The sequence below is a fragment of the Oncorhynchus masou genome, chromosome 11 (genome assembly GCF_036934945.1).
Source record: "Oncorhynchus masou masou isolate Uvic2021 chromosome 11, UVic_Omas_1.1, whole genome shotgun sequence".
In the NCBI taxonomy this organism is placed as follows: domain Eukaryota; kingdom Metazoa; phylum Chordata; class Actinopteri; order Salmoniformes; family Salmonidae; genus Oncorhynchus; species Oncorhynchus masou.
The window spans coordinates 23,898,722-23,924,364 of NC_088222.1; the positions used below are offsets into that span (position 1 = coordinate 23,898,722).

The 25,643-nt window shown below is 43.2% G+C and overlaps 1 protein-coding gene across 6 annotated transcripts in view; it reads right to left on the reverse strand.

The window, feature by feature from the left end:
• The window catches only part of LOC135548361 (protocadherin alpha-C2-like), a 79,472-nt gene that overhangs the window by 20,748 nt on the left and 33,081 nt on the right, over positions 1–25,643 (reverse strand). The window contains exon 1 of one of the 6 annotated variants that reach the window (XM_064977886.1): positions 22,630–25,223. The exons of 4 other annotated variants lie outside the window; for them this stretch is intronic. In XM_064977886.1, coding sequence (XP_064833958.1) covers positions 22,630–25,005 — 2,376 coding nt within the window. In that variant the 5' untranslated portion in view covers positions 25,006–25,223. Of the gene's footprint in view, positions 1–881; positions 3,741–22,629; positions 25,224–25,643 lie in introns of those variants that run through there. One more of the 6 variants, XM_064977884.1, reaches the window with a different exon arrangement.

The following is a 25,643-nucleotide window of genomic DNA, read 5'->3' on the forward strand; positions in this document are numbered from 1 at the left end:
ACTTGGAAAGAGAATGAGCCAATGGTAGAGTCAAAATGACCTGCACTGACTGAATATGTGATAACAACATCAAAGTGAACTACAAATCCCCGAATCATCAAAAATACAGCAGGACACCAGAAAGTCTTCCAATCTTACACTGACACAGTGTGAGTGCTGAGCTGGGTGGAGGAAGTAGCTACACTGTGCAACTAGAGAGAGGAACTAAGAGACACACAGACGCAGTCTCAAGATGTACTGGCAAATAAAAAGAATATGACAACAAAGCAAACAATATGACAATGAACGACTTCAGCGAGCATGTAAAACCACTGAGCCTCTACAGCCCTTCATGTAACAGACAGTTCAAAGAACAGTGGTAGGATGGAATGTGTTCTTCAACACTCATCTAAAGACAACCAGCACCAACATAGCCAATACATATAAAGCCTAGTACAGAGGTGTCAAACTCATTCTGCCCTGGGAACCGCAATAGGTCTTCAACATGGTCCAGAGAGCCGCTCTGAAAATGTTACATTTTTCCTCACCGTCGAAATTTGCAAAAGACAGTCCTCTATCCTTTGTTTTTTAAATTTTTGATACTCTATCTGTAATTTCTGTGATTATTAGTGAGCTGGACACAGTCAAGAAACTTTATAAATGTAGGTCCATTATAATTTCTACACACTTTCAATTTGGTTTTAGTAATTTTAAAGGATATTGAGAAAAGCATATCGTTTTTAAATAATTTCTGTACTCAAACCACCCGCAGGCTGTATGCTTGACACCCCTGGCCTAGTATGTAATCTGGAGAGGTGGCAGATTGTGAGGCTATACTTCTGTTATGCCATGTATGACCTGTTAGTCATTTGGCTTAAAAGAAGAGGAAAAATATGACGCACCTCTGGGCAGACTTGCAGTGAAGCGTCGGGCATGCTTAGTCTCCGTACAAACCCACTACCTCCTGTGAAGAAGCGTTCAGAACCCCAGGTGCCGCTAATGGGCCGGCCTGTGTTGTAGAACATGAAGGTGTCGCTGCCTGAGGTGGCCGTCAGACAGGTCTTGTAGCAGTAGGTCTTGGTCATAGAGCCATTCCCACGCACCTCAATGTAGTGAGGCTCCACCTTGAGGTCTCTCCGCAGCGCCACATTGTTATTGGGTTGTCCCCCACCACCACCTACTATACTGCTGCTCCCGCCGTCAGGGGGGGTCTTTTGGGATACGCAGCAGGGGGAGCAGGAGCCAGGCTGGGTGCAGTAGGCATGGCAGCGCACGATGGCCAGCACCACCACAGTTACCAGGAACACAAAGGTGGTGGCGCTCAGAGCCACGATCAGATAGAGGGTCAAATTAGAAAAGAGGAGGGTTCTGTGGGGCCGGATGACCCTCTTAGGGTCAGGGGTCACCTTGGGTGGCACCTCCATGACAGCCACATTGACAGTGGCAGTGGAGGAGAGAGGCGGCTGGCCGTGGTCCCTCACCAGCACCGTCATGCTGAAGGAGGTGGAGTTGTCCTCCAAGACCCTGCGTGTGGTGCGGATCTCCCCCGTGTGTTCATGCACCTTGAACAGTTCCAAGTCTGTGCACTGATCCAACACATAGATCAGCCAGGCATTGGGACCTGCATCTGCGTCGTACGCCACCACCTTGGTCACCAGGGCGCCAGCCTCAACGTTCTTCAGGACTGTCTCTGTGGAGCGCGTACCGTTGCCTGGGGGATTGACGATCTCAGGCACGTGGTCGTTCTGGTCCATGATGTAGATGTAGACAGTGGCCACCCGGCTGAGGGGCGGAATGCCCCCGTCCTGAGCTTTGACCTGGAAGTGGAACTCCCTGAGTGACTCATAGTCAAAGGCGCGCAGGGCGTAGGCCTCTCCCGTTTCGGCCTTCACAGAGACGTAAGAGGTGACAGGGATCCCGTGGTTGTTGTCATTGAGGACAGTGTAGGTGATGCGTCCGTTCTCGTTGACATCTGAGTCCTGGGCCTTCACAGTGCACAGCGAGGCCCCGGGGGCGTTGTTCTCCGTTACATAGACCGTGTAGGAGGTCTGCTCGAAGCGTGGCGGGTTGTCATTCACATCAGCCACATCCACCTGTATGGTCTTTTGGGAGGAGAGGGGTGGGGTGCCGGCGTCAGTGGCGCTGAGGGTGACATTGTAGGCAGCGGTGGTTTCACGGTCCAGGAAGGCGGAGGTGACCAGGGTGTAGTAGTTTCTAAAGGACTTGATCTTGAAGGGGAGGCCCAGGGGTATTTCTAGGCTCACCTGTTTGTTAGCACCAGAGTCCCGGTCTGTGACACTGATCAGGGCCACCACGGTGTCAGCCCGGGCATCCTCCCTCACTGGGCTGGAGAGAGAAGACAGGACTATCTCTGGGACGTTGTCATTCACATCCACCACCTCCACCACCACCTTACAGTGGGCTGCCACAGCACCAGGGCCTTTATCCATGGACTGAATATACATCTCATAAGAGTTGGTCTCTTCATAGTCCACATTGCTCCTCACTCTGATCTCTCCCGTGTTGCTGTCCATGCTGAACATCTGTCTGACTCTCTCAGAAGTGTAGCTGCTGAAAGAATAATACACCTCGCCATTGGTACCCTCGTCAAGGTCTGTGGCATTCAATTTGATGACCAGTGTGTCTTTTGGTGAGTTTTCTAACAATTTTACTTTGTACACTGAGCTGTCAAATACAGGGACATTGTCATTGGTGTCCAGGACTCGCACATTAATTTTAGCTGAACCGGTTTTTGCTTGTGTTCCGCCATCAGCAGCAGTCAGAATTAATTGGTGGTAAGGCGCCAGCTCGCGGTCAAGGGGCTTTTTGAGCACGAGCTCAATGTGCTTGCTGTTGATGGAGGGTTTGTTGGAATCCAGCGCGAAGTGTTCGTTTGGGCTGAGTCGATATAGACGAACGGAGTTGGATCCCACGTCCGGATCCAGGGCATTCTCAATGGGGAAACGAGACCCTGGTAAAGCCGATTCTGTCATTTCCAATTGATACTCATCTCTAGGGAACTTCGGCGCATTGTCATTAGCATCCACAATCTCCACCTCAACATTGTGCACCTCGGATGGGTTTTCAACAAGCACCTCTAAATGTATAAGACAGGTGCTGCTTAAATCACACAACGTCTCTCTGTCGATTCTTTCAGTGACAATTAATTTTCCATTTTTGGGATTGACATCCACATACCGTTTTCCAGTGGTGGAGGTTACCTTTATCTTTCGATTTGAGAGCTTTCGGATATCCAACCCCAAATCCTGCACAAGATCCCCCACCGCCGCTCCATTTTCTAATTCCTCGGGAATGGAGTACCGTAGTTGTCCAAGTGAAAGGCCACAAAATAAGAAAAATACAACAAAAGAAAGAGCCACATTGTTTCCTATACAATTACATATCCTCGTAACAGCCATTGCAAGCTCATGGGATCCGCAGACGGATTAAATACAGCTTTCCGCCTTTTTAGCTTGCAGTACCTCGCCTCCCACCACCGCATTAAAATAAGATAATGGGTTCCCCGTTAAGTGCAGGAGGAACGGCACTTCCATTCCGTTAACTGCTTGAATGGATACTTCTCCAACGCATCCATGTTGTCTTTGTCCGTGATGTATTTTTTCTCCCCTCAGCGCGCGGCTGACGGGTGTGTTTCCCTGCCACTGGTGCTGCGTATCTCGCTCTCGCGCGCAACGGTCTCTCTCTCTCTCTTTCTCCTCTTCTCCCCCGCGTCCCCATCAATTTCTCCCTGTGTCTCTCTCTCTACCTCCAGTGCTCAATGTGATGGTGTCGGTGCAGAGCAGCGGGGGAGGGTCCGTGTGCTCAAAGATGGTTGGCTCCATTTCACATATCAGCACCTTAATTAAGAACAATAACAGAACTGAATACAAATCCACCATTTATGGCCATTTACCGTGTCTGTGCACATGATAAATTGAGTCACCACTGCAATACATCACTCGTTTAAATGGATATTGAAAATCAGCACAACTGTATAGTTTAAAATGAAATTGTTAATTTGGGTTGTCCCACCAATTATTCTCTAGTCTTTTTTTAATCATATGATATCAAATTTGCAATTAGCCTGCCTCATGCTGCGACGCAAAACCCTGCAGTCAAATTTTACAACAGGTAGCCGTTCTGAAACATGGCACGTTTTGGAGACTGTCATTGTCCTGATTTGTTTGAACCTGAACCGCTGATGGCGGCTTCCCCTAAAGCAGCTCTAATAGCTATGTTCTCTGCTATAGCCCACCCTGCACCTCCACATTTGGGAAAGGCATATAACGATGCAGATCACTGGCATCGCCCTTACATCCACAACCTCTAACACCGGGATCGCTGTCAGTGCTAGACTTCAGTGTCAGCTCAAATAATCACTTCTAAGATGCCCGTGGTGTCCCCAATAAGCCCTACGTCTCATTCCCTCTCTGTATCACCACTGTGCACGCGGAACCCGCTTATTTTCTCCACCATCATCCTAACTATCAGCACCATCACTTTCCACATCATCATCACAATAATAATCGTCATCTTCATCATCATCATTAACATTATTATAATCATCCTCATCATTGTCAAAATGTTAACAGATTTACACGAGACAGTGCAGACCATATTGGCCAGCATGCCCCAGGCATGCTCTCTGTGCATCCATCAACAAAATTAGAGTACGTTAATCTGTCACTCTGAAACTACTGTCTATTCAGAGTGACAATTGAGTCCCGTGCACAAGAGTTGGCGAATGGGGAACATGTGGTAGGCCTATTACTGGGCAGATACCTTAAGACATCTGTCTTTATGACATCTGTAGGCATACATGGTTTATGGCACAGGCAGAATTCACTGTAATGTTATGAATTTTAATGCAGTAGTTTGCTTTCTCATTGAGCAAGTTAACACAAAGTCAGTCATATACTGTCAGTTTTGGACTAGTAATATCTTGAAGTTGCTAAATCGCCAACACAAACCTGCTCCAGCATATAATTAACATATAATTAATTAATCTGCAGCAACAGGAAATGTGAATTATTATGTGGATTATAATTCATGTACATTTTTGTTGGGATTGATATTTTTTTGTAAGGGAAAATCAAGTCTAACATTACAAAGTGGAAATTACAAACTTCAGAAGCCTTTTTAAACTTCAAAAACACTACAAGTTGTTTTCCTGCATTGCAGGAAAGTTCCCCTGGAACAGGGTGATCAAATTAAGATCCTACATCTGTAGGCCAAGTGGTTTCCTACAGGAAAGAAAGAAGCTTCTTTCTGTGGTTAAAGCAGGAGGGCACAAGACTTCAAGATGATAGTGTGTTGCCAATGTCATGTATTTGCTGAGAAACACTTTGTTTGGGGCGCTGACTTCAGTGAAATAAATTCAGGTGACGCATTAAATCACAACTTGAGTACCAAAGTTAATGATGCTCAATACATTTTGTACCGAGAGCAGTGAAGTCAGTGTGTCAATAGCTTTAGCTATATCTAACAGGCCGTTGAATGGAATGATTTGCTTGTGTTACACACTCTATGAGCTTATAAGGTAAACTCAAATATGAAAGGTACTGTTTGTTTACTTTTGATGTTGTGACGTGTGTGTGTTTGAGAGAAAGAGAGAACGGCTCTGACTCATTACCGAAAAGCCCATTATCTCCAAACCAGGCCCATGGACTTGTAAGTCTAAACCCAAGCAAGGCTATGTGTCATTGTGAGGACAGATGATTCCGAGCGAATCAGGGGATCTTGGGATCTGGGTGAATTATTCCTGCAGTAAGCAGCGGACTACAGGTCACTGATGCACTGAGCAGCCAGCCCATATCCGCAGTCCTCGCCTCATGCAATGGGTAACCCACATCCTAACGACTCTGGCTGACCAAGACACCCTGACCCCATCACAAGAAGAGGAAACGACAACTCTGAGCTGGACTCGCAAAGGAATACTGGGTGGAAAGTTCACCTAGACATATCTAACATAGCCAATCTATTCTAGAGATTCTGCTGATGCACACCAGCAATAAACCTTTATCAATCATGTCATGTTATGGTGTTGAATACTGAAGAACCAAAGGGAAAATGACATCTGGAATGGTTCCACTTAGACAGTGTGCATAATTTCCCAACTTTACACTAACAAATAAGGGTAGCAGTAACTAAATAATTTAATGAATAAGTCATCTCCTGAATAAGTCATCTCCTGGTTTTATATCCTGATTTTCATCTGTTGACAGAAGACAAAATGACATTTAGTCTTTCAGCTGGAGGGACTGGTTATCACAGCCTGAAAATCAACACAATCCTATCAATAACACACACAGCAGCACAATCCTTCCACCTGGCTCCTGCAGCAGGGAAAAGTACCTCTTCTGGCTCATGTCTTATATCTTGTCTATCTATCTAAGGGATTTCTTCCATTGACAGAGAGGCGGACCAAAGCGCAGCGTGGTTATTCTGATTCATGTTTAATTCAAAGATAAACACAAGAAAACCCAAACCAGCCTTATCTGGTGCAAACACAGAGACAGGAACAATCACCCACAAACACACAGTGAAACCCAGGCTACCTAAGTATGATCCTCAATCAGAGACAACTAATGACACCTGCCACTGATTGAGAACCATACTTGGCCGAAACATAGAAATACCCAAATCATAGAAAAACAAACATAGACTTCCCACCCCAACTCATGCCCTGACCATACTAAATAATGACAAAACAAAGGAAATAAAGGTCAGAACGTGACAATCTAATTGTCTCTTTTAAAGAGCTTGTCAGGCAGCTGCCCCATCTGTTGTCCACGTTGTATATAAGAGCCATTTCCTGTTGTAGACTCTGATTGAGATATATCATCCTCACTGTGTATATAAAACACAACCCTTCCAAGTGAGTCAAGAACGACAGGTCCAGAACACATTTCACAGGAACACTAAGTGCCACTGTTCTAATGACCTGGGTCTGCTTTTCATCAACAAGACCAGGAAAATATCTGACACAGACAGGAAGAGAGATACTGTATATTGAGAGGTGAAGAGAGTGACATAGAAAGATGGAAAGACAGAAACACAATAAAGAGTACACAGATACTGTAGATACAGTGTGTGAAAGAGATCTCGGAAGTGTGAGTAAAAGAGATAGGCAAATTTCTCTGTTCTATAAAAATAGCAAATTCCAAAACACAACATATAAAAAGTTAATGCAAAACTGTCAGGGGGTTGTCTTTGCGTCCCAGAACTGTGCCTCTCAGAAAGTTCAAAATGATTCTGTGCAAACACAAATTGAAAATATAAATACTTCTTTGAGTGAGAATGAAAGAAAGAGAGAGAGACAGAGAGAGAGAGAGCGAGCATAGAGTTGGGAATGAACATCCATTTCCAGTCCATTATTTTATTCTGTGTGGTATTTTGATTACTTGTGCAATGTCTTGTATGTTATTTCTGTGTGCTATAAATGGCTTTTTGCAACATTGGATGGTACCTCTCCTGTCAATAAAGCTTATTTGAATTTCAACTAGAGAGATACATATAGATAGAGCGAGATGAACAGAGGAGGACACAGGACAGTGAGATGGGGAGTTGGGGTCTGTCTAAGTGGATTAAAGGCTTATGGCTTCGCTCCATTCCCCTTCATGTTGACACAAGATAATGATGACCTATGAACTCCAGAAAGTGGTACATTCTTTTGGGGATCTGAACTCACACCCAAAGACACCAGAGTTCAGACATGCACTCCGTCTCATCAACGGCAGACAGACGGCCCCCACCACAGCAGAACAGCACCCTCACCAACGGCAGACAGACAGCCCCCACCACAGCAGAACAGCACCCTCACCAGCTGCAGACAGACAGCCCCCACCACAGCAGAACAGCGCCCTCACCAACGGCAGACAGACAGCCCCTACCACAGCAGAACAGCACCCTTACCAACGGCAGACAGACAGCCCCCACCACACCAGAACAGCGCCCTCATCAACAGCAGACAGACAGCCCCCATCACAGAAGAATAGCACCCTCAACTAGACCAGACAGAAAGCCTCCACCACAGCAGAACAGCGCCCTCAGCAAGAGTAGAGAAACAGCCCCCACCACAGCAGAACAGTGCCCTCAGCAAGAGCAGACAGACAGCCCCCACCACAGCAGAACAACACCCTCAGCAAGAGCAACTGTGGACACACAACCAGCTACAGGCACGACAGCTACACGGACCACTCAAGACAAACTCTCTCTCTCGATCTCTCTCTATCCCTCCCTTTATCAAACTTCATTCTCCCACTTGTTCCAGTTATTTATCCAGCTCTCTCTCCCCCTCTCTTGTTCTCAAGCCGAGACTGGACACTGCCGCAGCCTGCAGCTGAAGGGTGTGATCACAGACTAGATCTGACATTGAGTGCCCTCTAGTGTCCATTACTCACTGCAGTATTATATGAGGTTCCAACATAGTGCACATTTCCCAGTGCCTGCTGAATTCTGCCCTGTCTATCCGAACACCTCAATATATCTAGCTATCAGAGGAGCAATTCAGGTATATTAGTTCCTAAGTATGTGCTATTATACAGAACCAGTCAAAAGTTTTGATACACCTACTCATTCCAGGGTTTTTCTTTATGTGTACTATTTTCTACATTGTAGAATAATAGTGAAGTCATCAAAACTATGAAATAACACATATGGAATCATGAAGTAACCAAAAAAGTGTTAAACAAATCAAAATATATTTTATATTTGAGATTCTTCAAAGTAGCCACCCTTTGCATTGGTGACAGCTTTGCAGACTCTTGGCATTCTCTCAACCAGCTTCACCAGGAATGCTTTTCCAACAGTCTTGAAGGAGTTCCCACATATGCTGAGCACTTGTTGGCTGCATTTCCTTCACTCTGCGGTCAAACTCATCCCAAACCATCTCAATTGGGTTGAGGTTGGGTGATTGTGGAGGCCAGGTCATCTGATGCAGCACTCCATCACTCTCCTTCTTGGTCAAATAGCCCTTACACTTCCTGGAGGTGTGTTTTGGGTCATTAATCTGTTGAAAAACCAATGATAGTCCCACTAAGGGCTTCCGAGTGGCGCAGCTGTCCAAGCCACTTTATCTCAGTGATAGAAGCATCATTACAAACTCTGGTTCGATTCCAGGCTGTATCACAAGCCCCCGTGATTGGGAGACCCATATGGTGGCACACAATTGGCCCAGCGTCGTCAGGGTTAAGGTATGATCGGGGTAGGCCATCATTTTAAATAAGAATTTGTTCTTAACTGACTTGCCTAGTTAAATAAAGGTTAAATAAAAAATCTAATCAAAAGTGCAAACCAGATGGAATGGTGTGTCGCTGCAGAATGGTGTGGTAGCCATGCTGGTTAAGTGTGCTTTGAATTCTAAATAAATCAGTGACAGTGTCACCAGCAAAGCACCGCCACACCATCACACCACCTCCATGCTTCACGGTGGGAACCACACATGCAGAGACCTTCCGTTCACCTACTCTGCATCTCACAAAGACATAGCAGCTGGATCCAAAAATCTCACATTTTGATTAATCAGACCAAAGCACAGATTTCCACCGGTCTAATGTCCATTGTTGTGTTCCTTGACCGAAGCAAGTCTCATCGTCATATTGGTGTCCTTAAGTAACGGTTTCTTTGCTACAATTCGACCATGAAGGCCTAATTCACACAGTCTCCTCTGAACAGTTAATGTTGGGAAGTGTCTGTTACTTGAACTCTGTGAAGCTTTTAAATTTGGGCTGCAATCTGAGGTGCAGTTAACTCTAATGAACATATCCTCTGCAGAAGAGGTAACTCTGGGTCTTCCTTTCCTGTGGCGGTCCTCATGAGAGCCAGTTTCATCATGGCGCTTGATGGTTTTTGCAACTGGACATTTCCGGATTGACTGAAGAAATGATGGACTGTCGTTTCTCTTTGCATATTTGAGCTGTTCTTGCAATAATATGGACTTCGTATTTAACTAAATAGGGCTATATTCTGTATATCACCCCTAGAACTGACTGGCTCAAACTTATTAAGAAGGAAATAAATTCCAAAAATTAAATTTTAACAAGGCACCTGTTAATTGAAATGCATTCCAGGTGACGACCTCGTGAAGCTGGTTGAGAGAATGCCAAGAGTGTGCAAATCTTTCATCAAGGCAAAGGGTGGCTACTTTGAAGAATCTCAAATATAACAAATATTTTGATTTGTTTAACACTTTTTTGTTTACTACATGATTCCATGTGCTATTTCAGAGTTTTGATGTATTCACTATTATTCTACAATGTAGACAATAGTCAAAAATAAAGGAAAAACCTGGAATGAGTAGGTGTGTCCAGACTGGTACTGTATATCTACGTCAAGCATGTGACAATGAATATTAAATTTAATCAACAACTACACATGTACTCATTATCCTATGGATTGAGTGATTGGTTTGTTTTAGTACAATAACCTGAACAGTAACTTACTCATACAAAACTAGCTGGTAGTGAACATTATACAAGGAGATAAATCCTGACTTGCACAGAATGTGGCAGCAGATGAATGTAGCTGTTTCATTTCAGAAATCTGCATCATATACATGACCTCCAAGGTCAACTGGATTTATTATGACATAGTAATATAAACCAGCATGCCTTGAGTCAGTGTTTATCTCTGTCTGTGTCTCTGCTGATGCATAACATGGTAAAGAGAACATCCCATCACACAGAGATTGTGGGGGATCAGTGACAGGTAAAAAAGGTAGAACTCTACAAACAATTTCAAGCACTGAGGAGTTCTAATGGATAAATCTCTTGGCTGAGTAAGACCTCCAAAATTGGAGCCTTCTAAAGACACTTCCAGAGACAACTCCCATCCTTCCCCCTTCCATCACCACCACCACGACACAGACAGAGGGCGCCAGTGAACTTGCTAGCAGCCAATGCACCCAGCTCGGCTTAGCTTGCTCTGCCACCTGCAGCCCTCCAAAGAAACATACCAGCCAAGCCATGCAAAAGACTGACTGATCGAAACACTAGATTATCATGACCTGGGCCTTGCAGCTATAGAAATGCATAATAAAGAACATACTGTACGTCTTAGAAGACAATGACATGACTAGAAGCACATCACATACTTACAGCAGTGATATAGTACAGATGAAGGGATATCTAGGTGTAGCTCTGTGTGTGTTCTCTCTATCTATCCATCAATCTTTCAGTCAGTCAGTCAGTCAGTCTCTCTCTCTCTCTCTTTCTCTCTCTCTCTCTCTCTCTCTCTCTCTCTCGTACTGATCTGTAATGATGTTATGCCTTTGGGTCTGACCCATGACATTTGGATGTGAGCAGACTAATGGATGAGGGTGGACTAATGATGGTTGTATAACGGTAGATAGATGGCTACGGATTACAATTTTTGTAAGAGGGATGCTGCTGCCTCCCCACTGGCCCTGCTGAATAATACATAAAGAGATGCATGACCGATAGAAGAGTTGACATTTGTGAATCACCTGTCCAAGCAACACACAGGTGATGTGGCACGGAGAGGAGAGAGATGGCGAAAAGAGAGAGAAAAAAGGGAAATAGGAAGAGAATGGGGTAGAGAAGGACACAATACAAGAAGGTGGGGATGAGAAAAGACAGAGAGAGACCTGCATGTGACAGTGTGTGTATCTGAAGCCACACCTTTCCCCCAGCATAGCCCTATATCTGGCTTCAGTGGTGCAGTGGAGAAATACAGAGTGGAATATTACTGGCAGGCATCCTACACAGCCTGCAAGCCAATGTGTGTGCATGTGTGTGAGAACGTGTGTATGTGACTCTGCATATCACATTACACACCCTCCTTAATGCAGTACTCAGCATAAATTAAACACAGATGTTTCCAAATATATCAGTCTATTAATATAATTGTAAAACTCTTCCTGAATTCCCTTGGGCATTTGGAGCAGGCTCACTTAAGGTACAAACAAAAGCAGAAGGCATGAAAGGATATCCTGTCTCTTCTATTCCCTCTCCTCTCCTCTCCTCTCCTCTCCTCTCCTCTCCTCTCCTCTCCTCTCCTCTCCTCTCCTCTCCTCTCCTCTCCTCTCCTCTCCTCTCCTCTCCTCTCCTCTCCTCTCCTCTCCTCTCCTCTCTGTCTTTGCTGCACTGCAGGGACTTTATTTTCTCTCTTCCTGAGACAGCCCTACAGCACTACTAACTAAAGACAGACAAAGTTTAGAAACTCACAATTTTCGGGGACGCTATCTGAACAATAGTGTTAATATAGCATGGGTAATTGTCCCTGTGGCGCCCCAGAGCACCAGCAGTATGACTCCCAGGGAAATGTAATCTATCAGACAACAGCTCAGGAAGTGGACTTGGGAAATCAAATCTCACAATAAGAATGTACCATACACTCTCAATTTCAACTAGGATGGGATAAAAAGTAAGTGAAATATTGACATATACAGCCACTTTGTGAGAGGTGTAATCTCCGTGTGAGACACACTTCCTCTGTAAGGTCAACAAGTGAAAAAATGTCTTAATCATAATCCTCATCCCAGCCACCCAACATAGAAGTGGGCTCTGTGTAAGACTGACTCTAGAAGTACTTACAAAGAGTTAGAGAAAAAAAAGTGTAGAACACTTTTAATGAGATCCTGATTCTATATGGTGATAGAAGACACTGTGAAATCCGTGAAAACAGAGAGAAAATAAAGGGAAAGAGACAGGGAGAGAGAGAAAAACGGAGAGAGAGGGGGAGACAGAGAGAGACAGAGAGAGAGAGAGAGAGAGAGAGAGAGAGAGAGAGAGAGAGAGAGAGAGAGAAAGGGAGACATAGAAGGAGTGTCTCTCTGGGGAGCGAGGCTGCAGTATCGCTCTCAATGCAGCAGTGAGAGTGAATCCTCCTGCCTTCCACACATAATGCAAGTGGGATTGCTCCAGTGCTTGCAGACCCAAGACCCTCTAATCCATGTATCTCTCTCTGCCAGATGGGCCAGGCGGAACCACAGGCCTGACCCACTTACAGCTGGAGTCATCCATGTCCTCTGTTAAGGACTCATGCACAACTGACCCATGGGATGGCATTACAGAAACATGCTATCATTACCTATCCTCAGTGAGAACCACAACACACAGTCAGAGAGAGCTGAGCTCAGTGGCATAGAGTATAGGCAATTATAGGGAAATAATGCACTCCTTAGAATACCCTTCATGCCAATCAGAAAGGGGTATTCAACAATGCCATGGTATAAGCTGAAATCATGCATTGATGTCAATGGGACGTTTACATGTAAATTTGAATTAACTGAATCAGTATACATTGTCACAGTCCCCTCTAGAATGACAGCTATATTTTCCCTGAGAGGCCATGACAGGATGGCTACACAAGCTGTGACAAACACAGACACAGACCAAACACAGAGCATGCTAAGAAAGGTTAACATGATTATATAGAGGTTGACTTGTGAATTAAACAGGCCGCACATCTGTGACTGTCTCTAAACACAGACCCATCCACAGTGGCCATGCAGTTTGTTAGGGTACAGATGAAATAAATGATGATGAACTTCACATCCTGGTGAAAGTGATGCTATCGAGGGTCTTATTCTGTTGACATGATGATTGATTCTTGGCTGCCATTTGACAAATACAAATTATCTCGCTCTTTTGTCCATTATAATCGTATCATATAGGCTATACCTGCACTATATGTGTGAGCTGTTGGCTTAATGATTCAGCTAGGCAAACTGAAAGAGAGATATTGCAATTTTTTACCTTCATTTAACCAGGCAAGTCAGTTAAGAACACATTCTTATTTTCAATGACAGCCTGGGAACAATGGGTTAACTGCCTGTTCAGGGGCAGAACAACAGATTTGTACTTTGTCAGCTCGGGGGTTTGAACTCACAACCTTCCGGTTACTAGTCCAACGCTCTAACCACTAGGCTACCCTGCCGCCCCAAAGTGAAAAAGGGAAAAAAAGGGAAAGTGCCTTATTAAAAGACCTTTGCTTGAAAAACTAGGGGGAAAAAACAGCAATAGTACCGTGCTTCTCCACCTGCATTGCTAGCAGTTTGGGGTTTTAGGCTGGGTTTCTGGCACTTTGTTGCTGATGTAAGAAGGGCCTTATAAATACATTTGATTGATTTGTCAATTTTGAGACGGTAGCCAAAATAGTCCAAATTAGTCTGAGATAACTGAAGAAATCTGTAATTAATTTTTCCGAGGAGATCTTAATCGAGCAATATTACATCGAACTAAGATGTTTGGTGCAGTATTTCTTGATGGAAAAAAATGTGCATGAAGACAAGTCGTCTCTCGTTGAATGACAACAAAGACTTTATTGAAGTATCCCTGCTGTTGACGAATCATCGCCGAAAGGACATGCCTCCAGAAAATACTTTGTGTTCCGAACAGTCGAAAAATACCCCAATGAATTCCAAAACAAACAAAAACTTCAACAAATGTCGTCATAATGTATGTTTTCACTGGTAAGCATGTCGACGCCTTTAGGCTCACGTGCCAATACCAGTGTGAGCACAATCGCTATATGACTCAAAACTATTTTTTTTTACAAAACAATTTAACTTATATGTTTTTATCCTTACTTTGGAGTTTAACCGCAAAAGTTATTTTTATGTCCACTACTTCATCAGGCACGGCCTTTTATCGGCAACAAGTCAATTTGGGGAAATGTGCATATTGTTTATATGCAGATTTTAGAATATTCGCATGAAAATGTGTTGTCAATTGGATGGAAACCTATTTATTCAAACACACAATAGCTCATTGGAGATCAATGGGAAAGTGAGGATATAGCTAGGTTTCCATCCAATTTGTATTTTAATGTGAATACTGGAATCCACATAAAGAAAATATGCATTTTCCCAACAGTGGTGTTTTTCCCCCCAAATGGACTTGCAATGACTAAGAATCAGGGCGTGATGATGTAGTGCAAACAGAAAGTACTTTTTCACTGAAGTTTTCATGTACCTAATAAAAAATATCATTTTTAATATGTTTCCATGGCATTTTCAACTCTAACGATAGTTTCGTCACAAAAACCGTTGCGATAAATTGCAAATGTGCCTACTTTGGTCTTGGCACGTGTGCTCTGGCCAACAGATCTCAGGTAGCCTACAGTGCATGTAGGATGTGCAGTATAGTCTATATTATTATATTATTATGGATAAGGTCAATGATTGACTGTCAAACGCAGTCAATCATTGATCCTCAGAATAAGACCCTCAATATTTATTGGAAAGGAGCATCAAGATCTCAGTTCACTTTCAACACCCTGTGAAGTTTCATCTGTAGCCTAATAAACTGTATGGTTTCCTAAATCGTAGTGGGAGTACCACACGCCATATAATAACGTGACTCCCAATTACTTAGATATGATGGCTATTATACAGTATCAATATTTGCGCATGAAGGCACACATTTCTCGCATAATAAATTTTACCGACAGAAAAAGATCCCACCATGTCAAACGAACAAATGATCTGTTGGGATTTATAAAACTGTACCGAAACTTCATGTTTCCATCACAGCTTTCATATTTTTTTTGTATATGTTATAACTTTACTCGCATAAAAACTGTGGATGGAAACTTGGTTTATGACGATATTCCCATTCATCTGGAAACAACCTGATAAAAGTTCAGTTCAGTAAAGTTCAGTAAAGCAATATAACCTTCAATATAATCTTAACGCCTATATAAATGTGGTAAGAATGGAAAGGCTGAGGTTTGTGTTGATCTATGTTTGACAAATAACAGTAAATTAGGAGAGTGCGGAATGCTGATGTAGACTTGTAGACTTGTTTATGTGCTGCTGTGCGGTTTGTTGCTAAAGTTTCTTTGCTACCTGCCAACTTTACGGTTTTTACTTTTTAATTGCCGTTTTATATTTTACATTTTTCCCTCGTTCTACTGTTTTCACTCAACTTTTTCACTCCGGACGCTTTATCTGGACATGGTTCTACAGGACCTCCACCAGCCGAAGCTAAGCAGTAACATTAACATTATGACTCTAACTGCAGTCGCTGTACTCATCATTTACAGGAGAACCGTCGCCTTATGGCGAGGCAGCCCAGGCGAGGATAGCCATGCTGCAAGCCCAGCTTTTGAAGCTATCGTTAGGCAAAGGTAATGTAATTGTAGGAAAGGATGAAACAGCGTTTGTGCCAGCATTAAGTACAGAACGTAGTATAAATCCCCTCGCACAGTCCCAGCAGCCGGACAGTTTTCTCATGTCTTCTGGAGGGAAATGCTGTAGGAATGCTCAACCGGTGTTGCTCATTCAGCCGACAAACTTTTAACCGGTTCTCACCATTAAGCAACGAGTCCGAGTCATAGTCCGAGTCTTCTCTGGTCTCTCCTCCTCCCGTTACGGGGTCTGAGACGCCAAAGCCTCCCACCAATAGCTCTGACAAATTGAACACCATAGTCATTGGCGACTCCATTATCCGTAGTATTAGATTTAAAAATAATCATCCAGCGATAATACACTGTTTACCAGGGGGCAGGGCTACCGACGTTAAGGATAATCTGAAGATGGTGCTGGCCAAGGCTAAAACTAGTGTAGAGAGTTTAGGGATATTGTTATCCACGTCGGCACCAACGATGTTAGAATGAAACAGTCAGAGGTCACGAAATTGTCTCTGGCCCCCTCCCAGTTAGGGGGATTGATGAGCTTCACAGCAGAGTCTCACAACTCAATCGCTGGTTGAAAACTGTTTTCAGCCCCTCCCAAAAGATAGAATTTGTAGATAATTGGTCCTCTTTCTGGGACTCACCCACAAACAGGACAAAGCCTGGCCTGCTGAGGAGTGACGGACTCCATCCTAGCTGGATGGGTGCTCTCATCTTATCTATGAACATAGACAGGGCTCTAACTCCTCTCGCCCCACAATGAGTTAGGGTGCAGGCCAGGCAGCATATTGCTAGCCACCCTGACCAGCTTAGTGGAGCCACTTGCATAGTCAGCTCAGCTATCCCCATTGAGACCGTGTCTGTGCTTCAATCTAGGCTGGGCAAAACTAAACATGGCTGTGTTCGCCTTCGCAATCTCACTGGAATAAAGACCTCAATTTCTGTCATTATTTGAAAGAGATTGTGATATCTCACATCTCAAAATAGGGCTACTTAATGTTAGATCCCTCACTTCCAATGTCGTTATAGTCAATGAACGAATCACTGATCATAATCTTGATGTGATTGGCCTGACTGAAACATGGTTTAAGCCTGATGAATTTAAATGAGGCCTCTCCTCCTGGTTACTGTAACGGCTTCCATACGCAGCGTGGTAAGTGTTCATCTTGGTTTTTAATAAGAACACTGAACAAAACAATAAACGACAATGTGAAAAAACAAAACCGAAACAGTTCCGTGTGGAAACAAACACTGACACGGAAAATAATCACCCATAACTCAAAAGTGAAACCAGGCTACTTAAGTATGGTTCTCAATCAGAGACAATGATAGACAGCTGCCTCTGATTGAGAATCATACCAGGCCAAACACAGAAGTCCCAAATTATAGAAAAAGTAACATAGACAACCCACCCAACTCACGCCCTGACCATAGTAAAACAAATACATAACAAAAGAACTAAGGTCAGAACGTGACAGTTACACTAGTGACCATATCCCCCGCGCATCCCTCAAAGGTGGAGGTGTTGCTAACATTTACAATAGCAAATTTCTATTAAAAAAAAGAAAAATTACTACGTTTTCATCTTTTGAACTTCTAGTCATGAAATCTATGCAGCCTACTCAATAACTTTTTATAGCTACTGTTTACAGTCTTTCTAGGCCATATACAACGTTCCTCACTGAGTTCCCTGAATTCCTACCTACCTTGTAGTCATGGCAGATAATATTCTAATTTTTGGTGACTAATATTCACATGGAAAAGTCCACAGACTCACTCCAAAAGAATTTCGGAGCCATCATCGACTCAATGGGTGTAACGGCGTTCTTCGTTTGTCGCAAGAAAGTCGGACCGAAATGCAGCGTGGTGGTTACTCATGTTTTTAATGAATGAATCGCGGTATATGAAATAACTGATACAAAATACAAAAACAACAAAACGGAACGTGAAACCTAATTACAGCCTATCTGGTGAAACTACACAGAGACAGGAACAATCACCCACGAAATACACAGTGAAACCCAGGCTACCTAAATACGGTTCACCATCAGAGACAAGAATCACCTGACTCTGATTGAGAACCGCCTCAGGCAGCCAAACCTAAACTAAACACACCCCTAATCAACCACAATCCCAATACCTACAAAAACCCCAATACGACAACACAATAACATAAACCCATGTCACAACGTGGCCTGACAAACTAATTATCTAAAACACAAAATACTAAGACCAAGGCGTGACAATGGGTTTTGTCCAACATGTCTCCGGACATATTCACTGCCACAGTCATACTCTTGACCTAGTTTTGTCCCGTGGAATAAATATTGTGGATCTTAATGTTTTTTAATGTTTAATTTTATTATGTTTGCAATCTCAACAAATAATCTGCTCAGATCCCAACCAATGATCATCAAAATCTGTGCTATACATTCTCGGACAACACAAAGATTCCTTGATGCCCTTCCAGACTCCCTTCATCTACAAAAGGAGGTAAGAGTACAAAAATTGGTTAACCACCTAACAGAGCTCTGTTAGGTGGTTAAACGATTTTTGTACTCTTACGTGTAAGGTTATGTAACCTTGCATAATACCCTAGATGCAGTCGCACCCCTAAAAACAAAAAACATTTGTCATAAGAAACTAGCTCCCTGGTATACGGAAAATACCCTGGACGTGAAGCAAGCTTCCAGAAAATTTGAACGGAAATGGCACTACACCAAACTGGAAGTCTTGCGACTAGCTTGGAAAGACAATGCCGTGCAGGATCGAAGAGCCCTCGCTGCTGCTCGATCATCCTATTCTTACAACTTTAATTGAGGAGAATAAGAACAATCCAATATTTACTTTGATTCTGTCGCGAAGCTAACTAAAACGCAGCATTCCCCAAGAGAGGATGGCGTTCACTTCAGCAGTGATACATTCATGAACTTCTTTGACGAAAAGATCATGATCATTAGAAAGGAAATTACGGACTCCTCTTCAAATATGCATATTTCTCCAAAGCTCAGTTGTCCTGAGTTTGCACAACACTGCCAGGACCTCGGATTAAGGGAGACACTCAAGTGTTTTAATACTATATCTCTTGACACATTGATGAAAATTGTCTTGGCCTTTAAACCTTCAAGCTGCATACTGGACCAAGGCTCTGCATCTGTCCTCGTGCTCCTAGACCTTAGTGCTGCTTTGATATCATGATCACCACATTCTTTTGGAGAGATTGGAAACGCAAATTGGTCTACATGGACAAGTTCTGGCATGGTTTAGATCTTATCTGTCAGAAAGATATCAGTTAGTCTCTGTGGATGGTTTGTCTTTTCAAAAATCAACTGTAAATTTCGGTGTTCCTCAAGGTTCCGTTTTAGGACCACTATTGTATTCACAATATATTTGACCTGTTGGTGATGTCATTCGGAAACATAATGTTAACCTACCCATGTGAGAGACGTTGACTCGGTCTCACCCTTTTAAGTCTTTATTGAAGACTCGTGTCTTCAGTAGGTCCTATGATTGAGTGTAGTCTGGCCCAGGAGGGTGAAGGTGAACGGAAAGGCACTGGAGCGACGGATCTCCCTTGTTTCTCTTCCTGGCCGGTTCCCCGCTCTCCACTGCGATTCTCTGCCTCTTAACCTATTGCGGGGGATGAGTCACTGGCTTACTGGTGCTCTTCCATGCAGTCCATAGGAGGGGTGCATCACTTGAATGGGTTGAGTCACTGACATGATATTCCTGTCTGGCGTTGGCGCCCCCCTCGGGTTTGTGCAGTCAGGAAGATCTTCGTGGCCTATACTCTGCCTTGTCTCAGGGTAGTAGGTTGGTGGTTGGAGATATCCCTCTAGTGGTGTGGAGGCTGTGCTTAGGCAAAGTGGGTGGGGTTAAATCCTGCCTGTTTGGCCCTGTCTGTGGGTATCGTCAGGACAGTGCCACAGTGTCTCCTGGCCCCTTCTGTCTCAGCCTCCAGTATTTATGCTGCAATAGTTTATGTGTTGGGTGGCTATAGTCAGTCTGTTATATCTGGAGTATTTCTCCTGTCTGATCCGGTGTCCTGTGTGAATTTAACTATGCTCCCTCTAATTCTTTCTCTCTCTTTCTCTTTCTTATTCTCTCTCTCTTCTCTTGGATGATCTGAGCCCTAGGACCATGCATCAAGGACTACCTGGCCAGATGACTCCTTGCTGTCCCCAGTCCTGGTCATGCTGCTGCTCCAGTTCAACTGTTCTGCCTGCGGCTATGGAAGCCTGAACTGTTCACTGTTCATGCTACCTTGTCCCGGACCTGCTGTTTTGGACTCTCTCTCTACCACACCTGCTGTCTTTAACTCTGAATGATCGGCTATGAAAAGCCAACTGACATTTACTCCTGAGGTGCTGTCCTGTTGCACCCTCGACAATCACTGTGTGTCAGGATTTGGCCAGGGTTGTTCCAGTTTTTGGTCACTAGATGCCCCCATTGTGCTTGTTGACCTTTTGCTTTCCCTTGAACCGCATTATTATTTGCACCTGTGCCTCATTTCCCCTGATTTTATTTAAACACTTAGTTTCCCTCAGTTCTTTGCTCTGTGTTTGTATGTTAGCACCCAGTCCTAGTATTCTGTGTACTCTTGTTGATCCCGGTGGACGCTCTTGTGGAATTCTGTTTTTTTTGTTCTTGTTTATTTATTTCTGTCAGGACCCGGTTACGAACCCGGGTCTCCGGAGTGAGAAACAGTCACTTAACCAACTGAGCCACGAATAGTCAGCAGAACCCAGAAGATAAGGCAGACACAGCAGTACTTGAGACGGTGTATTTAATAAAGTAAAAAGTGAAGTCCTTCAGGAAAACATGTAACTTCACAACCTCAAAAGGAATTCCACAAGAACAAGGTAATCCACAAGGTAATCCTCCAAGACAAAAAGGTAAATCCACAAGGTGGTAGGTAAAGCATAAAAAGCCTCAAAAGATACTCAAAAATAAATAAACAAGAACAAAAAAAACAGAATTCCACAAGAGCGTCCACCGGGATCAACAAGAGTACACAGAATACTAGGGCTGGGTGCTAACATACAAACACAGAGCAAAGAACTGAGGGAAACTAAGGGTTTAAATACAATCAGGGGAAATGAGGCACAGGTGCAAATAATAATGGGGTTCAAGGGAAAGCAAAAGGTCAACAAGCACAATGGGGGCATCTAGTGACCAAAAACCGGAACAACCCTGGCCAAATCCTGACACTGTGATTATCATTATCTGACCCTGCTGGTCATCTATGAATGTTTGAACATCTTGGCCATGTTCTGTTATAATCTCCACCTGGTTCCTTTCTAGGTTTCATCCTAGGTTCCGCCTAGGTTCCGGGCTTTCTAGAGAGTTTTTCCAAGCCCCTGTGCTTATAAATCTGCATTGCTTGCTGTTTGTTGTTTGCGGATTCTGTACAGCACTTTCTGACATAGGCTGATGTAAAAAGGGCTTTATAAATACATTTGATTGATTGATTGATTGATTGATTGATTGATGTTTTGCTGTAGCTTGGTGGTGCTAAAATAGACCTATAGAATACCTCAGAACTGATGCTGCTATCCACACCGGTGGTGCTGAAATAGGCCTATACTATACATCAGTAATGATGCTACTGTCCACAACTGTATAAGCACTTTGTAACATCTGCCAATGTAAAGCTTTATAAATACATTTGATTTCATTTCATTTGGAGAACTCCCTTCACCTAGGTCTAAATTGAAATGAAAAAACTAAAACCGCAGACACTAGGCCCTCCATGGAATGAGTTTGACAGTCCTGCTCTAAGTACTATCACCATGTATGATGAAGCAGCAGTAGCTGTTATGTGAAATCTGAATCGCTTCACAATCGACGACAATTTATAGGCTTACATTTACATGCACACTATTAATTCGATATTAAACGGATTGTGCCATTAGGCAGATTATGCAAAAGTCATGTAAACACGTTACTCTGTTTATCGTAATCAGCATAAGGTCAAAATAGAAGTAAGCATACGCCGATTAAAACATTTGGTTTTCTAAGCAATCTTTCGAATTATTAGGACATGTAAACACCTTTAACCGCGTTCCAGCTGTGTGTTTGATCTGCGCATGTGCTAGCACCAGCGGAGCGAGCCTCCCTCTTTATCGCAAGTGAAGTGAGTTTGGAACAACTGAATGTACGCATTTTATAAGTTTTTTTCACATACAAACGTTATGTCGAATTTAGAATGAAATATATTTCCCAAAAATAACATGGTCCATGTGGTAGAACGTATATTTTCATTGGGGATTTTCTGCATTCATCAGAGTGCCATCAGGTAGCCTGATTGTAAAGATTATTAGGGAAATTGTACTTCTTGCAAAGAATGTAAAAGTTTTAATCGAACTATTATATTAATCTGACTATCCACAATAATCGTACCATTGTGTGCATGTAACCGTACTCAATATCACTGTCAATAATCATCCAACAACATTTTTATAAAAAACAAATCCATAAGCAGTGAATGAATTAAATAGACCCTCATTCTAACAGATCCAGTACTTATTGTGAATAGTGAAAAAGGCTTACCTTCTCACTACTAGGAAGCGTTCGTGTCATTTGAAAAGTATCCCCGCCATTAATGCTGATCAGCTCGCCATCAGCAGATGAAAACGGAGTGGGGAAAACTACTACGTCACTCTTCAGTGTGTCAGAGCTGAAACACACGTCATACTGCTGAGTAGATTTGGAGTAAGACCAGCTCCCGTCAGGGTGGGTGGTGATCATGGGGGCGCTGTACCTGCTGAAATTGCTGTCTGTCCTGTGGCATTTCACAACTATTAAACTGATGAGGCTCAGTAGAAAAATCACTGATAATGACACAATGGCGACGAGCAGATACAGATTTAAATCTGAGAAACTCTCCTCCTTTACAGGCAGTTGTCTGAAAGTTGTCTGCATGTCACCTGTACTTTCAACGACCACAACATCAATAGACACAGTCGCAGACAGGGAAGGTTCTCCATTATCAGACACCAGAATTACCAACGGGTGAGTTTTTAGGTCACTGTCACTCATGCGTCTCTTAGTCGTTATTTCTCCGTTGTTGGTTCCTATTCTGAATAGATTGGTCCCCTTTGGTGGTTCAGAGATGTGATAAGAAAGCAGCGCATTATAACCAGAGTCGGCGTCTACAGCCCTGATTTTAGCCACAAAGTATCCCGCTTCAGCAGTAAAAGGAATGTTCTCAGAATTAACGGAGCCGTGGTCAGAATAGGGCGGGAGAATCACAGGACTGTTGTCATTCTCATCAAGGATACAAACGTTGACAGTGACGTTGCTGCTTAGTGGAGGAACACCAGAATCTGTGGCCTGAACTTGGAACTGGAACGCTTTCACTTCTTCATAGTTAAATGACTGTAAGCTGAATATTTCACCAGTTAGAGAATTTAAGTTTAGAAATGTTGACAAACGGGCGTATGTTTTGTTTTTTGATAGTGTATACGTCAATTGAGAGTTTTCATTGATATCCGGGTCATTCGCTGTCACGCTGCCAACACGAACCCCCACTGGACTGTTCTCCTCTATATAAAAGTTCAATATTGTCTCCGGAAAGAGTGGGGCGTTGTCATTCACATCAGAAATGTGTACAGTAATAACACTGGTACTGGAGAGAGGTGGGGTCCCTTCATCAATGGCTTTAATAGTTACGTTATGAAGAGAGGCACTCTCTCTGTCTAGAGGCCCGTCTACCACCAAAGAATAATAGTTCTTATAGGACGACTGTAATTTAAAAGGAACATCTCCTATAACAAATGCTTTGATGAGCCCATTTTTACTCCCATCTTTGTCTCCTATACTCAATGAAGCCACTGCTGTTCCTTTCTCGGCATCTTCTTTGACTGCAATGGTCAGTGACGTTATTTCTATCTCGGGTGTATTATCATTGATATCAAGTATTTCAATTAGGACTTTTGAATGGGCACTCCTTTGTGGATTACCCTTGTCTTTTGCTTGTACACGGATTTCAAACGCAGGGTTCTCCTCGTGATCTAACCTTCCTTTAATGGTTAATTCACCTGTGTGCTGATTGACTGCAAACAGCCTATGAAGATCCATTTCTCTGTTACTAATGAAGGAGTATTCAATCTCACCGTTTGCAGCTTCGTCTATGTCTGTTGCGTTTATGATAAGAACTAAAGTTCCAATGGCAACATTTTCTAAGACTTGGACTTTATACAGAGATTTAGTGAAAATCGGGCTGTTGTCGTTCACATCTATCACATTAATTATTATCTCTAAAGTCCCGGATCGTGGAGGTTTCCCTCCATCAACAGCAATCAGTATCAGCTTAATTAAAGCTTGTTTCTCTCGGTCTAAAGCTTTCTGCAGCACTAACTCAGCAGTCACACTATGCTCATCGCTCTGTACATCCAGAGAAAAGTATTCATTCGGGCTCAGGTTGTAGGTTTTTATCGATTTACTGCCAACGTCCGCATCACCGGCACGTGGTAATGGAAATCTTTCACCTGGAGAGGCATATTCGGTCATATTGATAACGTGAATGCGCTCTTGAAATGATGGCACGTTGTCATTTATGTCCAAAATGTTTACTTCAATCCGATGGATTCGCATGGGATGGTTCATGATAGCTTCTACATCTATGGAGCATGTTATGGAGTTGGGGCAGATGGCATCTCTGTCAATTATCTCATTGACAAAAAGAACGCCAGTCTTCACGTCGATATCAAAATACCTCCGTTTGGATCCGGTTACTATCTGAATCTCTCTAGATTCTAGTTCCCTCACGTTAAGATTGAGGTCTTTGGCGATATTTCCAACAAATGTTCCTTTATCCACCTCCTCTGAGACTGAATACACGAACTGTCCGGAACACAATCCCCATGAACAAAGCAGCAGAAGACATTTCATCCCAACACGTCTTCTGTGGTCACACAGGCCCATGGCTGTACAAGTAAACGCTTATCCAAAATATACTAAAAGGGAAAAATGAAAATAATACAAACTCTGCTAATCCGTGTCTATACAACCCAAGTAATCCAGGACGCACAAGCATTTTCCTCTCATCCCAAAACACACGACTGGTTTCAACTCCATTCCTTTTCAAGTATTCACAAGAATAGTCCAGTATTTTTCCTCCTAGAAATAATGTTCATGGTCAACAGCGACATCCTGTGTTTGTTGTATATACACAACACAAATACTATTGACATAGCTGTTTATTAAAAAAAAAACACTTTATTTAACTAGGCAAGTCAGTTAATAACAAATTCTTATTTTCAATGACAGCCTAGGAACAGTAGGTTAACTGCCTTGTTCAGGGGCAGAACAGCAGTTTTTTTTTTACCTTGTCAGCTCGGGGATTTGATATTGCAACCTTTCGGTTACTAGTTCAACTCTCTAACCACTAGGATACCTACCGCCCCTCCCACCAAAAGAACCGCGGTATACTAGTCGAGAGATTATTCTTAACGATACTTTGCAATATAATGAAACGATCATAAATAACTTAGGCCTACAGAAGAATAGGGTGGTCCATGGATAGTGATGGGCCTTTCCAGTAGTGCAGAACCCCCCCTTGG